The 19,228-nt window shown below is 41.1% G+C and overlaps 1 protein-coding gene across 1 annotated transcript; it reads right to left on the bottom strand.

Moving 5' to 3' along the window:
• Positions 1–4,830: 4,830 nt before the first annotated feature.
• Positions 4,831–5,185, bottom strand: LOC133403735 (ribosomal biogenesis protein LAS1L-like). The gene has a single exon (XM_061678926.1). It carries the CDS (start codon positions 5,176–5,178, stop codon positions 4,831–4,833), a length of 348 nt encoding a protein of 115 aa, XP_061534910.1. The 5' UTR covers positions 5,179–5,185.
• Between the last annotated feature and the right edge of the window lie 14,043 nt (positions 5,186–19,228).

The following is a 19,228-nucleotide window of genomic DNA, read 5'->3' as shown; positions in this document are numbered from 1 at the left end:
CAAACGATGCCCAACCCTACCCCTAACTAGCATTTTGTAAAACATACAGCAGTAATTCATTAACAGATACAGTGTCCTCATAACAGCCTTGGCTCACTCTATTAACTCAGGCTAAAGGATGATGATGCTGTGTATCTTGTCCAGAATATTATGCCTACTAAATAGCCAACATAACGCAAAGCGAGAGATGCTTTACTGCGAGCGCGGCTTGTCATTTGCACCGACAAATTGCCCATTTCCTCGCCGCTCGCTCTTTTATGGCCTTCAAATGAGCATTGCACAGAAAAAGAAGCGTATGTACCCAAGCCTAACAGGGAAGCTGGAAACCCAGCCAAACACCGGAGGCATAACTCTTAGAATAGAAATGCACAAATGGCCCGGAAAATAACCGCTGCGGTGTGTCTGACCCAAAACGGGTAACAGCTCACCGAGGCGGTAGTAAAGCAGTGGGTTACTTTTAACCTAAGCAAATATTGGTTCGCTTTTGGATAAATGCCTCCCCCTGTTGGAAAGCAGTGGCATTGTGCAAGTAACATCATGCATCCATTTTGTTGCATAGATAGCCCGTGTCCTGATTGTGGTCGCCGCTAAGTTTTGACAGTGACCTTCAACTGGGTGTGGCAATAAACACCTTAAAGCCTCTTTTTGAAGAATATTTCACTATGCTGCCAAACTGTTGCTTGTTGTGAAGTTTGTTAAGGTCAGACATGACTTTTTGAGTGGTGGCCCAATGAGTCCACCATGAGCCAAGTTATTTTGGCCCTGTCAGAACCGGTACTGATCCCGTATATTCATGATATAAGTTTAATGATTTCATACCTAGTATATTTATAATGTATTATTTAAAACTAAGAAAACATTTCTGTGGTTACTTGTTTTGCATGTAAATGTTTTTTCGGGCAGTATACAATCTCATTGCATATGTAACATTTGACATTCCAGCCACTAATACTGTAAAACTCGCAGAATGGAGGATCGAAACCCAGTGATTTGATTATTAATTGTGACATAAGTGATCAGATTTGTGTTGATTTCATCGTATTTATTTCTGAAATTTGTATTGGCCTGGTCAGCCCAGCGTCTGTAAAGGTACATGGTTGACCGACACAGCGACACCATCTAGCGCGCATAATTAAATTTTGCTCTTAAGTCAAAGCAAAAAAAAAAAACACACAAACAAACAATCTGAGCAACGGCTCGTATCTTGACTCGTAAGACAGGTCACTAGTAAGTCAACCAAGGTACCACACCGTAGTACTGCTCAAATTGCACTGAGAAACAAGGCCCTTTCCAAAGTTACATTTCCTGGTCTTATCATTACACAGTACCATCACCGTTTTGTGCTGATGTCACCAAAACAAACACCAAAAAAGCCAAAGACAAAAATAAACGTGTGATAATGTTTAAAACGCTCTAAAAATGTTGGTGGAACTCCAAATTTTACCACCACTGAGGTGTTCTAATGACTATTTCAGTGTAAATCACCCTTGAGAAACCATATAATACATAAGAAAGGAAGGCTGCTGTGCTGGGAAATGACCGTGTCAATGGTCCACTGGATTGAGTGCAAAATGAGACTCAAACTATAACAAAAACAGATTTTGATCAGAGCGGAGGATGACGACACTTCTCCTTTGTAGCTGACAAGGCTGACGCGCAAAAGCTGCCACCTACGACAACAACCTTTTCATTTGCCCCCCCCCGCCCCGCCGGAAAAGAAAAAAATTATTCATTACAATTATATATTGCTGAGGAACAATTAAGTGGCCATTTCAGTGCACGTTGCATATTTCTCTATTCAAGACGCCAATGTCAAGACTCTAAATGGAATGAGCGTCCGTGTAATTTCAACCTTGAGCGATGAGTGGCAAGTGTTCATTCGATGTGTGTTGGAGCAGCATTTAGGCCATTTGGCTGATATTTAACATGTAAAGTAGAAGCAAACCATCTACATAAGTACCCAGATGGTTTAGATGCAAGTCCTCTAAAACACACTTCGCATACCAGACATGCAGTTTTCAATATTAAGAGATTTCTAGCCTGAATAGTGTCACCTTGGTTTATGGGATTAATTCATTCCGTGACTCATATCGAATCAATATTCCCCCACGTCACCAAGCTCCTAACTCATTTTATCAAATCAATCAATGCCCCAATTAAATCCATTAAAATACCATCAGTATGTTTCAGCCACAAAATAAAGACCAACATTTTTTGTTACGTTTTTAATTTATTTTAAAAAAAAGTATAAGAATAAATTTATGAATTTTAGTTACTGTACGCTGGGACAAGCCGAGTCACAAACAACAACTGATGTAAGTTTGCTAGAGATGGGGCGAGCAATTCGATTATCCCACCGACCATTCCATCGATTAGTGAAGTAATCGCAAATTTTTTTTATTTTGCATAATTCCCAAAAAAAAAAAAAAAGGTGGGGTCTGGCCTGTTGAGTGATGTGGTAGTCAGCGAATGAGAGTGGAGGGCTGGCTGTTGTTGGCTCAGAATATCGGTTGGTCCTTAATTAGCCATTAGCATGTCTACACGTTGAATGCCCCTGGGCGTCAGTTTTGGCCGTGCTGGAAGTGTATGAATGTGCTTGTTACGCGTTTATTTTGTTACTGTTTGTTCAATAAAGCAATTGGAAGTGCACCGGTGGCTGTGTGTGAAATGATCCCAAACTTTGGATATTCTCTTTTCTCCTGGTTCGATTTTATTGCTACGCAGGTCTGCAGTAACATTATTTTAGTCTCTTCTTTTAGCATTATTAGTCCATGTTGAAAAATTACCACTGCAAGATTCTGCGACATGGCGAAAAATCTTTGATAGCAAATTTGATATGTAGGATTTAAAAATCTGTGATACAGTAATGCTGCGAAACGTGAACCACAATATGATGAGGGACCACTGGACTAACACAATCACAGCTTTGCCAAACCAACTTTTTCTAGTATTTGGGATGTAATATTGTCGCAAGGGTACCTCAGGAAACGTGAAATATGAATACAATTCTTACACGCATTCCTGAGTTCCAGACTCTTTTCTGCCTGGAGGCCTGAAATCAGGTCATTTGAATTTCTCGATCTTATCTACGTTACTAGGGAAGCTCTCCGCCTTCCGTTTCAGCTCCCGAGCTAGCACTGTCAACATAAATGCGTGTGCTCTCACAAGTGGGTCTTCTACACGGAGGCAACAAATCAGAAGAAAGGGGGGGGGGTCTTAGCCAAATATGGACAAAGCTGATACAAAACTGGGTCAAACAGAAGTAGCTGTCCGAGGGCCCTTTTCTGGACCCTCGTTTGACAAAAACCGATGTGTTTCTTTTTTTTTAGTGAAATTGTCACTTTTATACGAGGTTCACCTTAGAGAGTCATTCTATGGAGGTCTAAATACTCAAAATACGGGACTTTTAATGGTCCAAAACCAGTCTCTGTATAGTCTATAACTTTTACTTCTCAATTAAATGCATAACTAACATGTTGCTGAGTTCATGTTTGACCAGTTAACATAGCTACCTGCCTTTGTGGGTTTTATAGTAACAGATGAAGTTAAGACATCGTAATTTTCATGTGTCTTGAGTTGCAAATCTTGCACGTTGTCATTCTATTTTCCTGATTTAATAAAATACGAGCCTTGAATTCATATTTAATAATCTTGGGCGCTCCCTCCATGATACTTGCTTCATGAGGTAACCCTTGCACTCTGAATCATTGCAGACTGTTAGGTTGCCAGATTTGTGCATGCTACACAAAAAAAAACTTCTTTCAAAAACAAAAAACAAATGTCACACTATCTTGAAAATACGTATTTTGAAATGTAAACAGGCAAGAATTGTCATGTCATGTAGTTCAAGTCTATGTCGAGTCTTTAATAAGTTTAAGCCAAACAAGTCCAAAGTCCGAAAACTGATGACTTAAGTCTGAGTCCCCCACCTCTGCTGTACAATAATTACAGTGGCAACATGACAGAGTACCATAAATTAAGAGCGTTTTCGACTCACGAGCTGACGCTTGGTCGATATTTTGCTTTGTGCTTGCTAGCAAAAATTTGTCTTACAAGTGAGCCTCAGGCACTCTGCCAGTAGATGGTGGCAACAAACTTTACAAGCCAGGATTAGTTGACAGGGTTACCTTGCAGTGAAAGTGGAGGAGTACAGTATGTTTTATGTTTTTTGTGCCGGTATTTTGCGAAATTTCTATTTTCTAACACTGGGTCCTAGGAAAGTAAGTGCTGAGAAGAAGCGGATCATGTCCATTGAATAAACGCTTGACATCATACAAAAACATGAATGTAGTTGACTTGGCGTAACAGTACGAATGTAGTACTTCTACGATATGTACTATACTGATGCAAAAGGAGTCGAAAGGCTATCCTGGCGTTTGAGGGCAAAATAATTCATAAGCTGCAGACCTTCTGCCTATGAAAAGATGGAGAAAATGCTGAAAAATGAGGAAAGTGTGGTGAAAAATATATCAGATTTTTGGAATAGTGTTTATATGTGGTACAATACGGTACTCTGATATCTGTCTTATTAAAAAAAGGTTTACATTTTTAAGGAGCCAATCAAAAGCCACAGGTGCAGCAACACACTGTGGTCTAAAGAGGGCGCCAAAGTTTTCAGAAAATAAGATGCAGCTGGGTTATGTGAAGAAAACTCGCCCAGATGCAAGGAGAGTGAAGTTTACCTTCTTGTTGGAGGAGCTTTGGTGCGAGCCCACGTTGTTGCTGGCGACCGTCACATTGTTCCTGATGGAGGGAGACATCAACCCTTCCTCTGCTTCCTCATCCTCCTCTTCCTCTTCGCGCCCGCTCTCCGCCGAGTGCTCAAAGTCGTCAGCTGTCCTGGTCCATCTCCTCCTCCTCATCCCCCTCTTCCTCGTCCCTCGTCCTCCTCTGTTCCTGCCCTCCCTCTGTCCTCTCCTCCTCCTCTTCCTGGTGACTGCTGCTGTTGTTGTTGGTCTCCTCCTCTTCCTCCTCTTCCTCCTCCTCGTCGTCCTCCTCCTCGTCGTCCTCCTGCGTCCGCTCCCTCTGCTCGGCCCTCCACGTCCAGCGGGGTCCTTTCTCGCCCCGGTTCACCTTGCTGGGGGGACCCTCCTCGCCTTCCCCCATTGTCCCCCCGGGGGCCGTTGCTTGGCGCAGGGTCGCCAGGTGCCCATGGTGGTCCTCTGTCCACGTCCACATGTGAGGCCTCGGGCTGGAGAGTCATACAAAGTAATAACATTTTTACCTATTTAAACATGCGGGGGGAAAAAAATAAATAAAAAACTGGCACCTCAGAGTTTGAGCAAATAAAGATGCAGGCTGCTACGTTAGCCACAAGCATTCATACATTTTATTTATAACACACTTTACATCAAACAAACTATCTCAAGTGCAACAGTCCAACATTGACATAAGACTAATGTACATCTAACGGCAACTGGGCAACATTAAACGAAACAAAGCTAAAAAAAACTATTTCCACAAGAAAGAATTCCAACTAAAGGCATTTCTAAAAAGGTGGTTTCAAGCCTTTTTAAAGCCAAGCATTTGACAAGAAGGTCCACAGAGTGACGCTATAGACTGCTACGTTAACTGCTAGCATTGTAATCTGTTTGACAAGAAGGAACGCCGAGCAAAGATGTAGACTTTCCTTTGTTAGCCGGTAACATTTTAGTTTCTCTCTTTGTGACACTTGACTAGAAGCATTGAGAGTAGGGCTGAGCGATTTTTGGCAAAAATAAAATAAAATAAATAAATAAATAAATGGAATTGCCTTTTTTTTTTTTTCAAACTATATATATATATATATATATATATATATATATATATATATATATATATATACACACACACACACACACACACACACACACACACACACACACATATAGCAATGTGAAATAATACAGGTTCAGTGTTGGGAAAGTTCCTTTTCTACGTGAACTAAATCAAACTTCAAATCATCATTCCAAAAATGAACTATAGTTCAGTTCATAATTCAGAATATTGAACTAAATTTACCAGTCAAAAAAAAAAAAAAACGAGTTCGAAGTTCTTTTTTTATTTTCTCAATGCGTTCTCAGGGCTTATTACCCTCAAAATACTGGCATTTCATTCCCCCATTGTTGCCACGCCTTCAGTCCACACTAGTAGCCAGCTGCAGCTTTCACCCTGCAATCTCAAAAACACGAGGAAAAACTTTTAAAATGAGGAAATAAAACAAAAACAGGACTTTTGCCCTAAATGTGCAAACAAAAAGACGCAACAAAGTATGACAGGAACGATGGTGAAATGACTGATAACTTTACATTCCTTGCAGCTTTGGCTGACTATATTGACAAAATAATTTATCTATTCTTATAATACAAAACAAAATACAATCCGTATTATCAGTGTGATCGTACAAGTGTTTTAACTAAAGCATTCCCATATATACCCCAATTCAATATCGATTCAGCAAATCCTCTGAATCAATTACCTCCTGGCCAGTGGCTTTGCATATGATTTACGTTGAATGCACACAGGATGCACGTAAGCCACACTTGACCAATAACAACAATATGGCGACCAAAGGGGCGTGCAAAATCCTCTCGGACCCTCCGCACCCCGGTCACCAGCTCTTCCAGCTCCTTCCCTCAGGTCGGCGCTACCGATCAATGCAAACTAGAACTAGTAGACATTCCAACAGCTTCTTCACTCTCGCGATCAACTTCTTAAACACCTAACCTATAATTCCATTACAACCAGCTGGCAATTTTTTGACTTGAGTTCGTTGTCACATTTCTGTGGGGCCAATTATGTATTACTCGTGCACTCACTGTAGTGGTCTCGCCATGCTGCACTATTTGCATATACTGGCCACTCATGCCAGAGTAGCATCTGCTCCATTTGCACACTGATTGAGGAGTATCTGTAACATTTGCACAACCAACATTGTCCCAGATGATCGCACTACTCGTCACTTTAAACCGCATACACTCCTTGAAGTCTCGGCGCCCTTTGTACAATGGTCATTGCACCGGACTATTGCAATATTAGTCACAGTGCTAGAGGACTCTGCATCTTTTTGCACAATTATTTTTTGTCAATGTCTTTATGTCTCCAAAGTGTTCTGTAAATTGACAGTCTGTTGTACTAGAGCGGCTCCAACTACCGGAGACAAATTCCTTGTGTGTTTTGGACATACTTGGCAAATAAAGATGATTCTGATTTTGAAGCAAGCAACAGAAGCGTGATACTAGTGCCTTCAAGTTTGAAATCTGACACTTGAGGGAATTTTGGATTCCCTTGTAAATCCGGAACACAAGAAATAGAGAAAAGTAAGGTCTTGTGTAAGCTGTGCGAGGCAGATTTCTTATTTTCACAACTTCCAGGAGGAAAGTTAAATTATTTTAGTATTACTTCACATGCACTTTTAATTTTTTTGTGTTCATACAGAACTGTCAGGTTTTTTACATTTGGACTCCATATGCACAAAGAGGTTATTATTGTGAAATTTGTTATTTCCCGTGTATCCGATAAGATTATTCTTAGGTCTGAGGTGTGTTAAGAGTGGATTTGTCCTGATTTTAGGCTCTGAAACAAGTCGGGGCAGACAATCTTAAACAATGAACACGTTCAATATTTACGACCAAAACTAGTCGCGGAGAAAGCCGACTTGTGAAACGGAATGTCATAAAACTGCGCTTACTCAGCAAAAACGCCGCAGCCATAAATGAAAACAAGCACGTCTTAGCTAATGTTTTTTTTTTTTTTTTTGCATAAAAGTGTGTTCCTTAAAAGGCAAGAAGTATTTTCCAAAGTAAATAGCTTTTCTTGGATACCTATCGCCATTTTACAAGATTCCCGGCTCCGGCAACCTTAGGAAACACTCGACAAAGATTCACACATATCCACAAGTGTGTCTTTGATTTTGTGAAACCAAGTGTGTAATCATCTGAGATATTTAGATCGGCAACGGAACTAAATCTTTGTGTGTTTGGTGTTCTGTGTTAAGATTATCGGAACACATTACACACAGTACGATCAAAAGTGTTAAACTGATTGATTTTTTTTTTTATCTGTGTGTGTGGGGCCCACCACAGTTTATAAAAAAACAAATTTAAAAAATCTTTTAAGATGTGAAAAATCCTTGTGTGTACCAGGCCTTAGTTGCTAAGATATGAGCCCATTTGGCAAGAATGCGACTGCGCTGTTATCCGTTAGCTAGCCACCGACTGGCTAGCTGCCAGATGCTTATCACCTCTGATCAAAAGGTAGTGTGTTTGGTGTATGTGTGTGTGTTATGTGTTATTGTTAAAAGTTTGTATCACATAAGAATGTAAAAATGTCGTCATCCTCACCTGTTGCTGTGGCCGCTCCTCGTCCTCGAGCACCCGGTTCATGTGCTCATCCTCGTCACCCTCCTCGGCCGGCTGCTGGGGTGTCCGGACGGCAGAGGAGGAGGCGTTACCTCTCGCCGCCGGACCCCCGGACCCTCGACTCCGCCTGCTGCTGCTGCCCCCCGACAGCAGATCCTGGTTCATTTCCAAAAGCCAGCTTGCTACCTCCTGCACCTTCGCTAAGCTGTCTGAGGAGAAGGTCTTGACATGCTGCAGGAGACAACAAAAAAAAGTGACAATAAAGTCATAATTTGAATAAGATAAGCTCATAAATTGTGTAGCTACCTGGCACATAAACATGGACACAACAACACGGAGCACACAATTAAACGATTTCCACAAAAGACGCAGTCTCCACATAAGATCACAATCAAAGCAGCTTTTGGCTGGCAACCAATATTTGATTATTAAAGTTTGCAAGGATGTCGACAACTTTTTTGGAACGTGTTGCATCCATAAAATTCTAAGTTAATGATTATTTGCTAAAAACAATAAAGTTTATCAGTGTGAACATAAAATATATTGTGTTTGTAGTGTATTCAATTAAACATAGGTTGAACATGATTTTCAAATCATTGTATTCTGTATTTATTTATGTTTAACACAACTTCCCAACTTCATTGGAATTGGGGTTGTATTTGTTTTTATTGTATATTGTTTATATGTATTTAGAAAATGTAATGATGTTATAAGGATGGTTTGATATGTTAGAAAACTAGCAACATTTAAATAACCTCAACCGGGCTCTTCAGATTGAGTATTTATAACATAATTGAGACAGGTTTAATATTTGATATTAATTTACCACCACCGGTTTGGAGTTTCCCAAAATGATAAGCGGTTTCTGGTATTCATTTTTGTACCTTATTGAGAAAATGATAACCAAATTGTCACCTTAAAACCAATGTATGTACCCAACACTCACTTTTTTTAGTGCACCATTACAGCCCCCCCAATAAACACTCTTGAAAGGGACAAGAATAATTCAGATAAGAATTAATGTCATGCAGCAGCAGACAGTGGAAAGAGGAGCAGTATGTGGTTTTGACGTGGGATCACACAGCATTGGAGGCACGCTACTCACAGGAGGTTTGAAAGAGTCACCTTGAGCAACAGCATGCTTCTAACATCCAGTAACACAAATACCCGGCACACACAAAAAAACAGGAATCAACTAGTCTTGAGATTCATGCAGTCTGGATGCGTTTGTGAAAAACTAAATTAATAAATAAAAATACAAGGGCACATTATTTGTCTCTGTCACAGTCTCCACGGTGTTTTCAAGCATTTACAAGAAATCCATTGATTGGACATGCGGCTCACGCAGTTGGATTAAGATATTTCGAAATATCACGTGAAGCATGTCCAGAATTCTTCCAGACTAGGGGTCAGCAACCAAAAATACTCTAAGAGCCATTTGGACCCATTTCCCACAGTAAAAAATATCAAAAAACAACAACAGTAGTCACACAAAAACCTTTTGACATCTAAATTTAAGTTGCATACAGGACTATGTTTTAAAATGTGCATGATCTCTCTCTCTCTCTGTCTGTGTGTGTGTGTGTATATATATATATATATATATATATATTAGCCTATAGTGTGTTGCACTTATGAAATCATTGAATTGCTACTAGGGCCGCAGCTATCGAATACTTTTTTCTTTTTTTTCAAGAATCGAGCTTTCTACCAATTATCCCTTCCATTAATTGAGTAATCGGATAAAAATTTATTTTGTACTGTTAAACATAATGTGCATGTGAGGTGCAGTTATTCCATATGTCCACTTGGGTTCACATCCTCATGTTCTACTGTAGTATCTGTGCATGTGTATGGCTTTAAAAGGTGGGGCCTGGCCTGGTGAGTGACATTGATATCAGCGAAGAAGAGGACAAGAAGAAGTGGAGAGTGTGCTGGCTGTTAAATGAATTGAATCATTATTTAAGTTTTTTTTGTTTTTGTTTTTATATTTAACCCTAGTGTTAATGCTTACAATGATAATAATGCATTTGCAATGCACAAACAAACTGTAAAATCAAGGTAAAACAAATAAGACCACCACAGTATATTAAATGTACTTCATAAAAATAAATCCGTTTTTGATTAACACTTAAGCCTACTAGAGTACTGAATTTTAATGTTGGTCATGAGGGTGGTACTTGGAGCGATTAGTATATTTTTTTTTAAGGTGGTACTTGGTATAAAAGGTTTGAGATCCACTGCTTCAGACAATTTTAATGATTTTAAAGGATGAAATGCAAGTGTTTTCCTCTATTCATACCTTGAATACAGTCCATCTGTATTTGTTTCCTTAGGCTCTCCAATTCCACACAGAAGCTATTAATTGATTTTTCTATTTAGAGTCGGTGCCTTATATTGTGCCACAAAAGAAAAAAACTCTCTCTCATCCAAATATTTACTGTAATTATGACTTCACTAGTGCATTGGTGTCAGTTAGTGATAGATTTTGGCGCGAACAAATTTGGGTTACAAAACCAATGTGTTTGTTCAGACTAGATGTGGAAAATAACCACTGAAGAACGTCAAAGTCTTTGTTTCAACTGAGTAAAAATGAACAGAGTCAAAAAATAGCCTTTCATATAGAGAACTTGAATTGGTTGGTTTACAAAAATAAATAGACATTCAGGTTGTAAAAAGTATTTTAATGTCCACATCGGGTCTTTAAGCTCATTTTCATTGGAGCCAAAAGTTTGCCGAGACAAAGACACACTTCCAAAATTCTCTCAAGTCGTAAGATATGAGAAAATATTTCTGGGAAGCTGGCACACTTTTTTCATGTGCTTTAGAAAGACCACTCCTTTGACTTAGCGGACAATGTCACCAGTCTCTTTTTGCGCACATGGTCTCGGCGCTGCGGTGGGAAACATTAGATAGATCTCAGATTGCACGGCCCTCTTGGGAGCCCTGTTCCATGACCGGGAGCGCTAAGGAGGAAGGGCTATGAATAGTTAAAATTTTGTAAGTTCATGCAATTTGGTGGTGAAATGTGTTTGTTGCTTCTGCTGCTGTTGCCATTCAACCTATTGTTTACCAGTGGACACGTGGCTTACAAAATGGGGTGCACGAGTGAGCCGGACAGGAAGTGACACATACTTGAACACACAATCTTATCCAACTCACCAGTAGTCAAGAATGTAGAGCTAAGCCGTAACTTGAAGGAGATCGCATGCATTTTCATTTTCACACTTTAAAACGGTTCCCAGATGTCGGAACATTTTTGTCGTGCAGAAATGAGCCTGTATGAGAAGGGTGGTCCTGTTTAGGGGTGAAACGAGTATGCGTTTTTCGAGTACCTCAAACACAAAAAATGATTGAGGAATTTTCTCTGCTTCAGGGAACCGCTTATTTCATTGTGATCTACGAGAGAAGGAGGCAGAAGCGCACTTCGCACCTGCAGTATTTGATTCAAGGAGCAGGGAGATGGCGATGATGTAGGAGAAGACAAATGTGAGAAAAAAGAAAACGCTGAAAGTATGGGAGCATTTCAGAATGAGCAGCAAGGCAAACACCGGTGATGCGTAATCGTAACACAGACCTTGCATATTACAATCGTAACGTCTCTCAAGCAAGTCAATCTTGCAGAATTTTGGCCAAAGATAAAACTGCTGCCAGAAGACTAGGTAAAATTGACGTGGTGCAAATCAGTGAGATTAACTTTTATGTACCTTACTAAGATAACATTAACCCTGCGGACGGGTAGGTTTGTTAATTATGACTACTTCCGACTTTGTGGCTAGTTTATTACGATGGTGAACAGGGGCGTTGAAAAGGGGGTACAATCGTGATGCTGTCAAGGGGTCCTGACCATTTGAGGTGGGGCCTGGCTGTTCGACTTAGAGTCCGACACGGCGCATATTAAAATGTAAGCTGCTCAAGTCAAGCTGCACAACGTAAAGGCTGGTTATGCCTTTTTTTAATGAATACCTTATGTCTTTTATACTTACAAGAAATCCTAAATTTAAACTAAAAAGTATGTTTTATTAATTTTTGTGTTTGAAATTTCCAAACTGAAAATATTTTTTACACAAGAAAATACAGTGTGCTGCTATGAACAATGTGAATTTAATAAATAAAAAAAACTTGAAAAGGGAAACCGATTGGTTTTTCATTATTGAGTAAAGGGGATTTATTTGGTGTGTGTATTCATAACTGCCCTTTAACCAAGCATAAATATAGTTTATCCAAATACCGTATTTCCACGACCATAAGGCACACTTAAAAGTCTTACATTTTCTCCAAAATAGACAGGGCGCCTTATAATGCGTGCGCCTTATGTGTGCACCGAGTTCCAAAATCTGTAAATGTTGTTGTGTGACTTTGATGAACGCTCCGCTTGACTGACTGGGAGAATTTCCTGCCGACAGGCTGCTTATATAGAAGAAAGGCGGACGTGACTGAGGACAGCATGCGGACGTTAAAGGGGGAAGGGTGCCCGTGAAGGAGGAGGCTAAAGGCACGCGCCCAGTAGATATATAGAGTATGTGCATTGTGCAAAACAACCTCGGTTTGGCTAAGGAACCCCAAAAACTGCACCTACGAAGAGATACGCTTACAAAGCACAGTTTAAACTGCAAGGTATAAATTACTCGGAGGAACATGGGAATCGAGCAGCCGCGAGACAATTCAAGATCAACGAATCCATGGTTTGCAAGTGTAGGAAGCAGGAAAACGAGTTTCGCCAAGTCACGAAGACGAAGCTGAGTTTCCGCAGAAACAAGGCGAGGTGGCCCGAGTTGGAAGACCAACTCGAGCAAGGGATTAATGAGCGAAGAACAGCCGGGAGAAGCGTATCTAAAGTCACCATTCGACTGAGTGCAATAACTCTGAGCTTGCCATCATTCCGGGAGGCTTGACAAACTCCAACCGCTGGACATCGGTGTAAACAGGGCGTTCAAACTGAAGTTGCGAGCGGCGTGGGAGCGATGGATGACAGATGCCGAACACAGCTTTACTAAGACTAGGAGGCAGCGCCGGGCGAGTTACGCCACAATTTGTGAATGGATTGTGGATGCTTGGGCTAACGTGTCTGGCTTGCACTGTTGTTCGAGCTTTCGTAAAAGCGGGCATCATTTCTGAGGAGCCGCACGGCAACAAGACTGACCCGAACCTGGCGTGTTTGATGGAGAACTTGCCCAGCTGTTCATTTCGGATACAGAACATGAGGACTTTGATGGATTTTTGGATGAGGATTGATCAAAAAATAACGTGAGTACATTGTTAAATACTTCAATAAAGTACAACTGAACTCAGTTTTGCTCCCGCTGCCATTTTAAAAACATTGTTTTAGCGTGCATGCATGCTACCGTATGTTTTAAGCTAGCGTATGTTTTACCGTGCCTGCGCACAATAATACGGTGCGCCTTGTGTATGTGTGAAATACAGAAATAGAAAAATGAGAAAAATGTAAAAATATATATTAATTTATTTACTGTATTTAAGGATAGAACTGCATAGTGCACGAGTGTGAGTCTGCAAGTGAGAATAGGTTCCTCCCAAAAAATCCGAATAGTAGGTGAGGGATTACTGTACAGGTAACTCCTGGTGCAAAGTGACTTGATACACAACAGGCCAGAGCTGTTACACACGCCATGACTTGGGTTTTGTGCACAGACAGATAATGGTGCACTTGGGCGGCAGCATGCTGGCTTGATTTGGACAAGGACCCTCCCTAATCAAATCAAACAAACTTTACTTGTAAACGCTTTTCATAAATTTAAATTAAATAAATCATACCCACCCGCCACTTGTCCACAGGGAGACAGACACACACACAGACAGATTAAACATGAAACTGTAATGCCCTAATAACCTGAGGCTGAGTACAAAGCATCCAATTGAGGAAACACCATCTCAGGGAGCCGTCTACACGAGGACTGGATCGTAGGCCGCGGCCACAGGCCACCAGGATGGAGCCCCCGGTGCACCCGTGAAGCAAGAGCCTGCATACATGGCAACTGGGGACCCCAAGAGGTAGGACCACGACCCATCACAGCTCCCAGTGCAGAGGGCTCCCTGTGAGGAAACACTGGAAAAATATTACTAAAATATATGAATGAAACCTAAAATTGTATATAATAAAATATAAACGCAGGATAAGTTAAGATGCGATAAATACTGATGAAAGAATACAGTAAAAGAACCTTCAAGTCAGCAAAGAACAATGCCCCCCCCAGAAGAATTTAATGACTCCTTGTCTAAATGTTTCATCATGATGCACCCCCAACCAAGATTTATTCTGTAGAGTTTGATCAAGGACCTGGAAGTAATTCTGGTCGACGTTCAATCACAGGGCTTTTAGAGACGGTCTAGCGACCATTAGCGCTCACGTTAGCGCTTTCCGCACAATTAACCTAACGGCAAATGCGGCAAGTGGGGGAAGCTGGCATTTTTCCTCCCTTACAGGTGTTTGAAATGTGTAAATGCAGCCTTGAGTGTTGCTAATGAAGACAAATAAAATACAAAGGGTACCATACTTGACGTGTTTATTGACCAATGAATGAAGTCTGCGCGGTTAAATTTTTTTTAAAAAATCTTCAAATCATAGATGTTACTGACAAATTTTATTGTGGGAAAATGGCCACAATAATCTTAAAAACAACTATATGTTGAAACTTAAAAGAAATGGATGAAATGTGTGGGACGTTAGGCACGAAATGGTACAAGTGTGTGTCCTTCAGAGCACAGCGGAAGAGAATAGAAAAGATTGACTTTCCACAAAGGCACACAAGTACTCATAGCCAGTAACGATGCTGTGTCCACTTGACAAAATGCAAACTAGTTAAATAAACAGTGAGGAGGCTTTTGACCAGTGATTCTCAAAGTGTGGTACGCGGGCTCCCTCCAGTGGTACGTGGGGGGGAAAAAAATCTCTGGCCAAGTCCAGTTCAGTTGTATTTAACTACTAAGTTCAAAACATTTACATTTAATCTTTAAGACCTGTTTGCTTTTAAATATTTATATAGAAAAAAAAAAAAGGCAAAACAGGATGCACCAAAAAAGTGTCCATGTGCTACATACACAAAGTTTAGTGCATGAAGTGCTTGCTATTTTTCCCCTCCACACTTTGCTTTGGCAAGAAGCCACTCAAATCTCAATGCCATAGCCCTGCCCTCGGTCATCATGGTAACAAAGGCTGGACACACCATTGGCCAAGGAGTACATAGGGTGGCGTATACAGTTGCTCACCTGCATGAAACGAGAACGAAACAGGCTAATTTCAGCAAACACACAAATGCTCGGGTGTGTAAAGTGTAATATAATTATGGATGCTTGGGGTATTTTGACAAACTCATGTCACGCACGTTATAAAGACGCATGGGAATGCTCTTAAATTGTGAAAAAAAATTGCAAATGTCTTTCAAAAACAAGTGCGATGTCCTCAAAATAATTTAGTGTTCTCTCTTCACATTTACATAGAAACCAATGCAATCGTGGTATGCCAATTTTCCTTTGTGTATTTCTATTGTTAATTGTGAGAGCATAAATTGCCTTCGAAACTCTGAGAATTTGTAACTTCTATTGTGAAAGAGGCCTTTACCCTGAAGCAATCTGTCTGACGCGAAATGAGCTTTTGGGGACCTCCCAACCTGTTGGACAGATAGAGGAAATACAAGAAACTACGTCCACAGCTACGCAAACATGCAATCTTGTTTTGCCCGTTACTTGTTCCTTTCGGGGAAAAAAGAATTAGTTTGCCCACTTTAGGAGGAGCAGCAATCACTGCTGGAAGTCTGAAGTAATCCATTTTAAAAGACTGAGTTCTAGCCCACTGTTGTCAAGGCTGCCGCTTCCATTAAATAATCAATTACTGTCCTGCTCGCTGATGCAACACTTGCTTGAGTGGAAGAATTGTTTCAAAGCACCGAAGCAGATGCACAAGGCCACTGTGCTTTGTGCAATTTGCAGTCAAGTCCTGGAAGGGCTACGCCATATACTGATACAAGATCGCAAATGACATGTACAGTTGTTCAGAAAAACAGCAGTACGTTAAAAAAAACTAATAGTTAAGTAGTACTTGGTGTCAAGAAGTATGTTGAACTGATACATCTCGCCTGTTCATCCTTGTATGTCGAGGAAGAGCTAAGTCTCGCCCACGGTGTTAGCGAAAGTTATGGAATCTGGATGCCCTGTGGCACCACACTGCCTCCCAGAGGGAAGTCTTGGTACCATGACCGACATCTGCTTTGGGGTGAAGAATTGCAATTTTTGATATAACGTTGTGTGGTGGGCTGTGTTGGTCATTTGGAGTACAGAAAACCCTCTACTGCTCGTAGGGGATAGGGACAGAGCCATACTGTGGCCAACGAAGAGTGTGCAATTGAGGCTCCACAAAAGAAACTTTAAACTTATCTTGCAACATTATACTTAATAAAGGTTATCTTAAGTGATTCAAATTTCGATTTTAATAGCCACTCAGCAGAGAAAAACATAAACGAGTGGCGAAGACTGTAATCGCTTCTTCCACTAACAACCTCAGCAAAATTAGCTCCTCCCAGCCATACAAAGAGCTTAGAACAGTCGAGATGCATCTGTTCAACATATACCTAAGTATGTGTGTATGCCACTTAAGACTTTTTGACTACTCACGGGCAAGACGCAAATGTGAGCGCCGTTACCTTGCATTTGGGCCGGCCACCGGTTGCAAGCTGCTGCAGCTGCTCTGAAGTGTGGCTGCAGGAGAGGCGGTCCGAGCAGCACGCCGTGCGGCCCAGCCTCTTCATCAGAGAGGAGATGATGCTGCAACCACAGCCGCACATCCACCTGCTCATTAGGGGAGCTAAAAAAAAAAGAAAAAAGACCACCTCTTCCTGTCGTTTGAGTAACCACTTTAGTTGTCCTCACTTCCGACTCCTTTTCTCCATTGTATTCCGCATGGCGCAGGTTTCTTGGGTACTCCGTGGCATTGATTAGGTTCTCCCCCAGTCACAGATTTCCACTTATATCCGCACACTAACATTAGAAGTAGTTTCTTGCTGCAAATCCCTTGTGATTGTTTCCCCATCGAATCCACTTTCATCCACAAAACACCTTCACCTGATGTTGCAAAGACAACAAAAGAAGATGTCTGGCTCCTCTCCCGACTACGGTCGCCGTGCACTGAGAATGCGATCCTCGTCCACCACTGTATACACACACACACCCTACCACCCCAACCTGCTACACTCAGACTGAGCTTCTCCAAGTTGCCGATAAAAGTGCTTTCATCCGAATGACATTTGAGCTCCAGACGCTTCCTTTAATCGGGCGTGTGGGCAGGCGGGCTGGGAGAATCATATGAGAAATCCAAAGCCACTTTGCATGCGGTGGTACGCTTGTGGAGGAGGAGGGTGGTGCGGGGGTAAAGTAGTTAGGAAGCCGAAGACAACAGGGCACATGAGATTACCCTGGTTATCTGTCACAATGCAGCAGATGACCGCTTTAATTTGTATGAAAAGGGAGGATGGCTGTGAAAATGTAGAAATGTGCTCACTGGAGGTTATAACCATTTCACACAGAGAGCCTACAAAATATGGAGGGAAGAGACCCATTGAGTGGTTGGATCTCGGGAACTCGTCTAACTCTCATTCAGGGTTCATTTATCAGTGGCAAAAGGAGATCCTGCGAACGGTTGATTGTTGTCACTTTGTTCTCCTCCACCCAAAGACAAGTGTATTCATATTGTTAAAAACAGTGTGACAGACAAGCACATACTTCCACTTCAGACAAAATCTCCCCAAATAACTTAGTTTTGAAGACGAGCTTGGACAAACCACTATCAGTCTTCTAATAAACCAAATGATGACGCGATTAGATAATGTATATGCTAAAACAGCACTTAATTTATATTTTTTAAAACAGAAATGTGAAATAAGACGTACTTTTGCTTCAGATCAAACCTCCCCCATTCACGCTGTTTGCATGACGAGGTGGCCAGGACATTAGTTGATTGCAATTACTTCGTTTTAACAAACCATGTGACGACACCTTGGATAGTGTCATAAAAGTGTTTTTAGAAAAACAAAATAAGATGTACTTCTGGATCAGACCAACACTTGCCTTTTCTGTTTACTTTGAATACAAGTGAAGACTAAACACAGTCAGGGCAGGAATTGATGGTTGTTACTTGGTTTTAATAAACCAAGTGACAACAGCCTTGGATAATGTACGTAATGGTTTGAGGTATGACTCATACTTTAATTTTGGGGGGGGGGGCGTGAAACATTCTGGTCAAGACAAGAGTCAATGGTCTGCACTTTGTTTTAACAAACCAAGTGACAGCAACAAAGGACAATTTAAGCAATGCTTTGAGCAGACTGACAATAAAAGCATATTTTCAGTTTGATTGATACATGCTCGTCAAAACGGGGTAGTTAAATTGACTCACTCGTTCGGACACAAACATTCAAAAGTCAGCCAAATTTTATAATTTTGATAGCCGTTTTTAAAAGTGTTATGAAAACAAAGTTGTCTTGGCAGCAACGCAATAATACACAAGTATTAATACTGCTTCCTCCTGCCTTTGCGACACTGGCCGATGACGAGACCCTGATAGTAACCGGATGCCATTGAAGGTTGGGGTGGTGGGGTATGGGGGAGATAGGTTGACTCTCTATGAAAAGGATGCGCAGCATCAGTGTGATATTAATAGCTCAAGCATTACGTTGATCGATTCCCTGTCCTCCCTATTGCCACCATTGTGTCAGGAGAAAGGCACGGCAAGTAATGAAACAACCCACGAGAACGAGATTATGTTTTTCGATTAGACCCCACACAAATGAATGCAATGAGTCAGACAAGGTGATGCTTGGCATATTTAGTCAACAGAACCAAATGATGATGATAATCTGTAGAAATATTGTGTGTACCGG

This window comes from Phycodurus eques, chromosome 6 (genome assembly GCF_024500275.1).
Source record: "Phycodurus eques isolate BA_2022a chromosome 6, UOR_Pequ_1.1, whole genome shotgun sequence".
Classification (NCBI taxonomy): Eukaryota; Metazoa; Chordata; class Actinopteri; order Syngnathiformes; family Syngnathidae; genus Phycodurus; species Phycodurus eques.
Note: the sequence above shows the minus strand (reverse complement) of the source record. Positions and strands in the feature narration are given on the sequence as shown.

Bases quoted from the DNA above. Each gene is read 5' to 3' on its own strand.
- LOC133403735 (XM_061678926.1), bottom strand. From the start codon at position 5,178: ATGTGGACGTGGACAGAGGACCACCATGGGCACCTGGCGACCCTGCGC.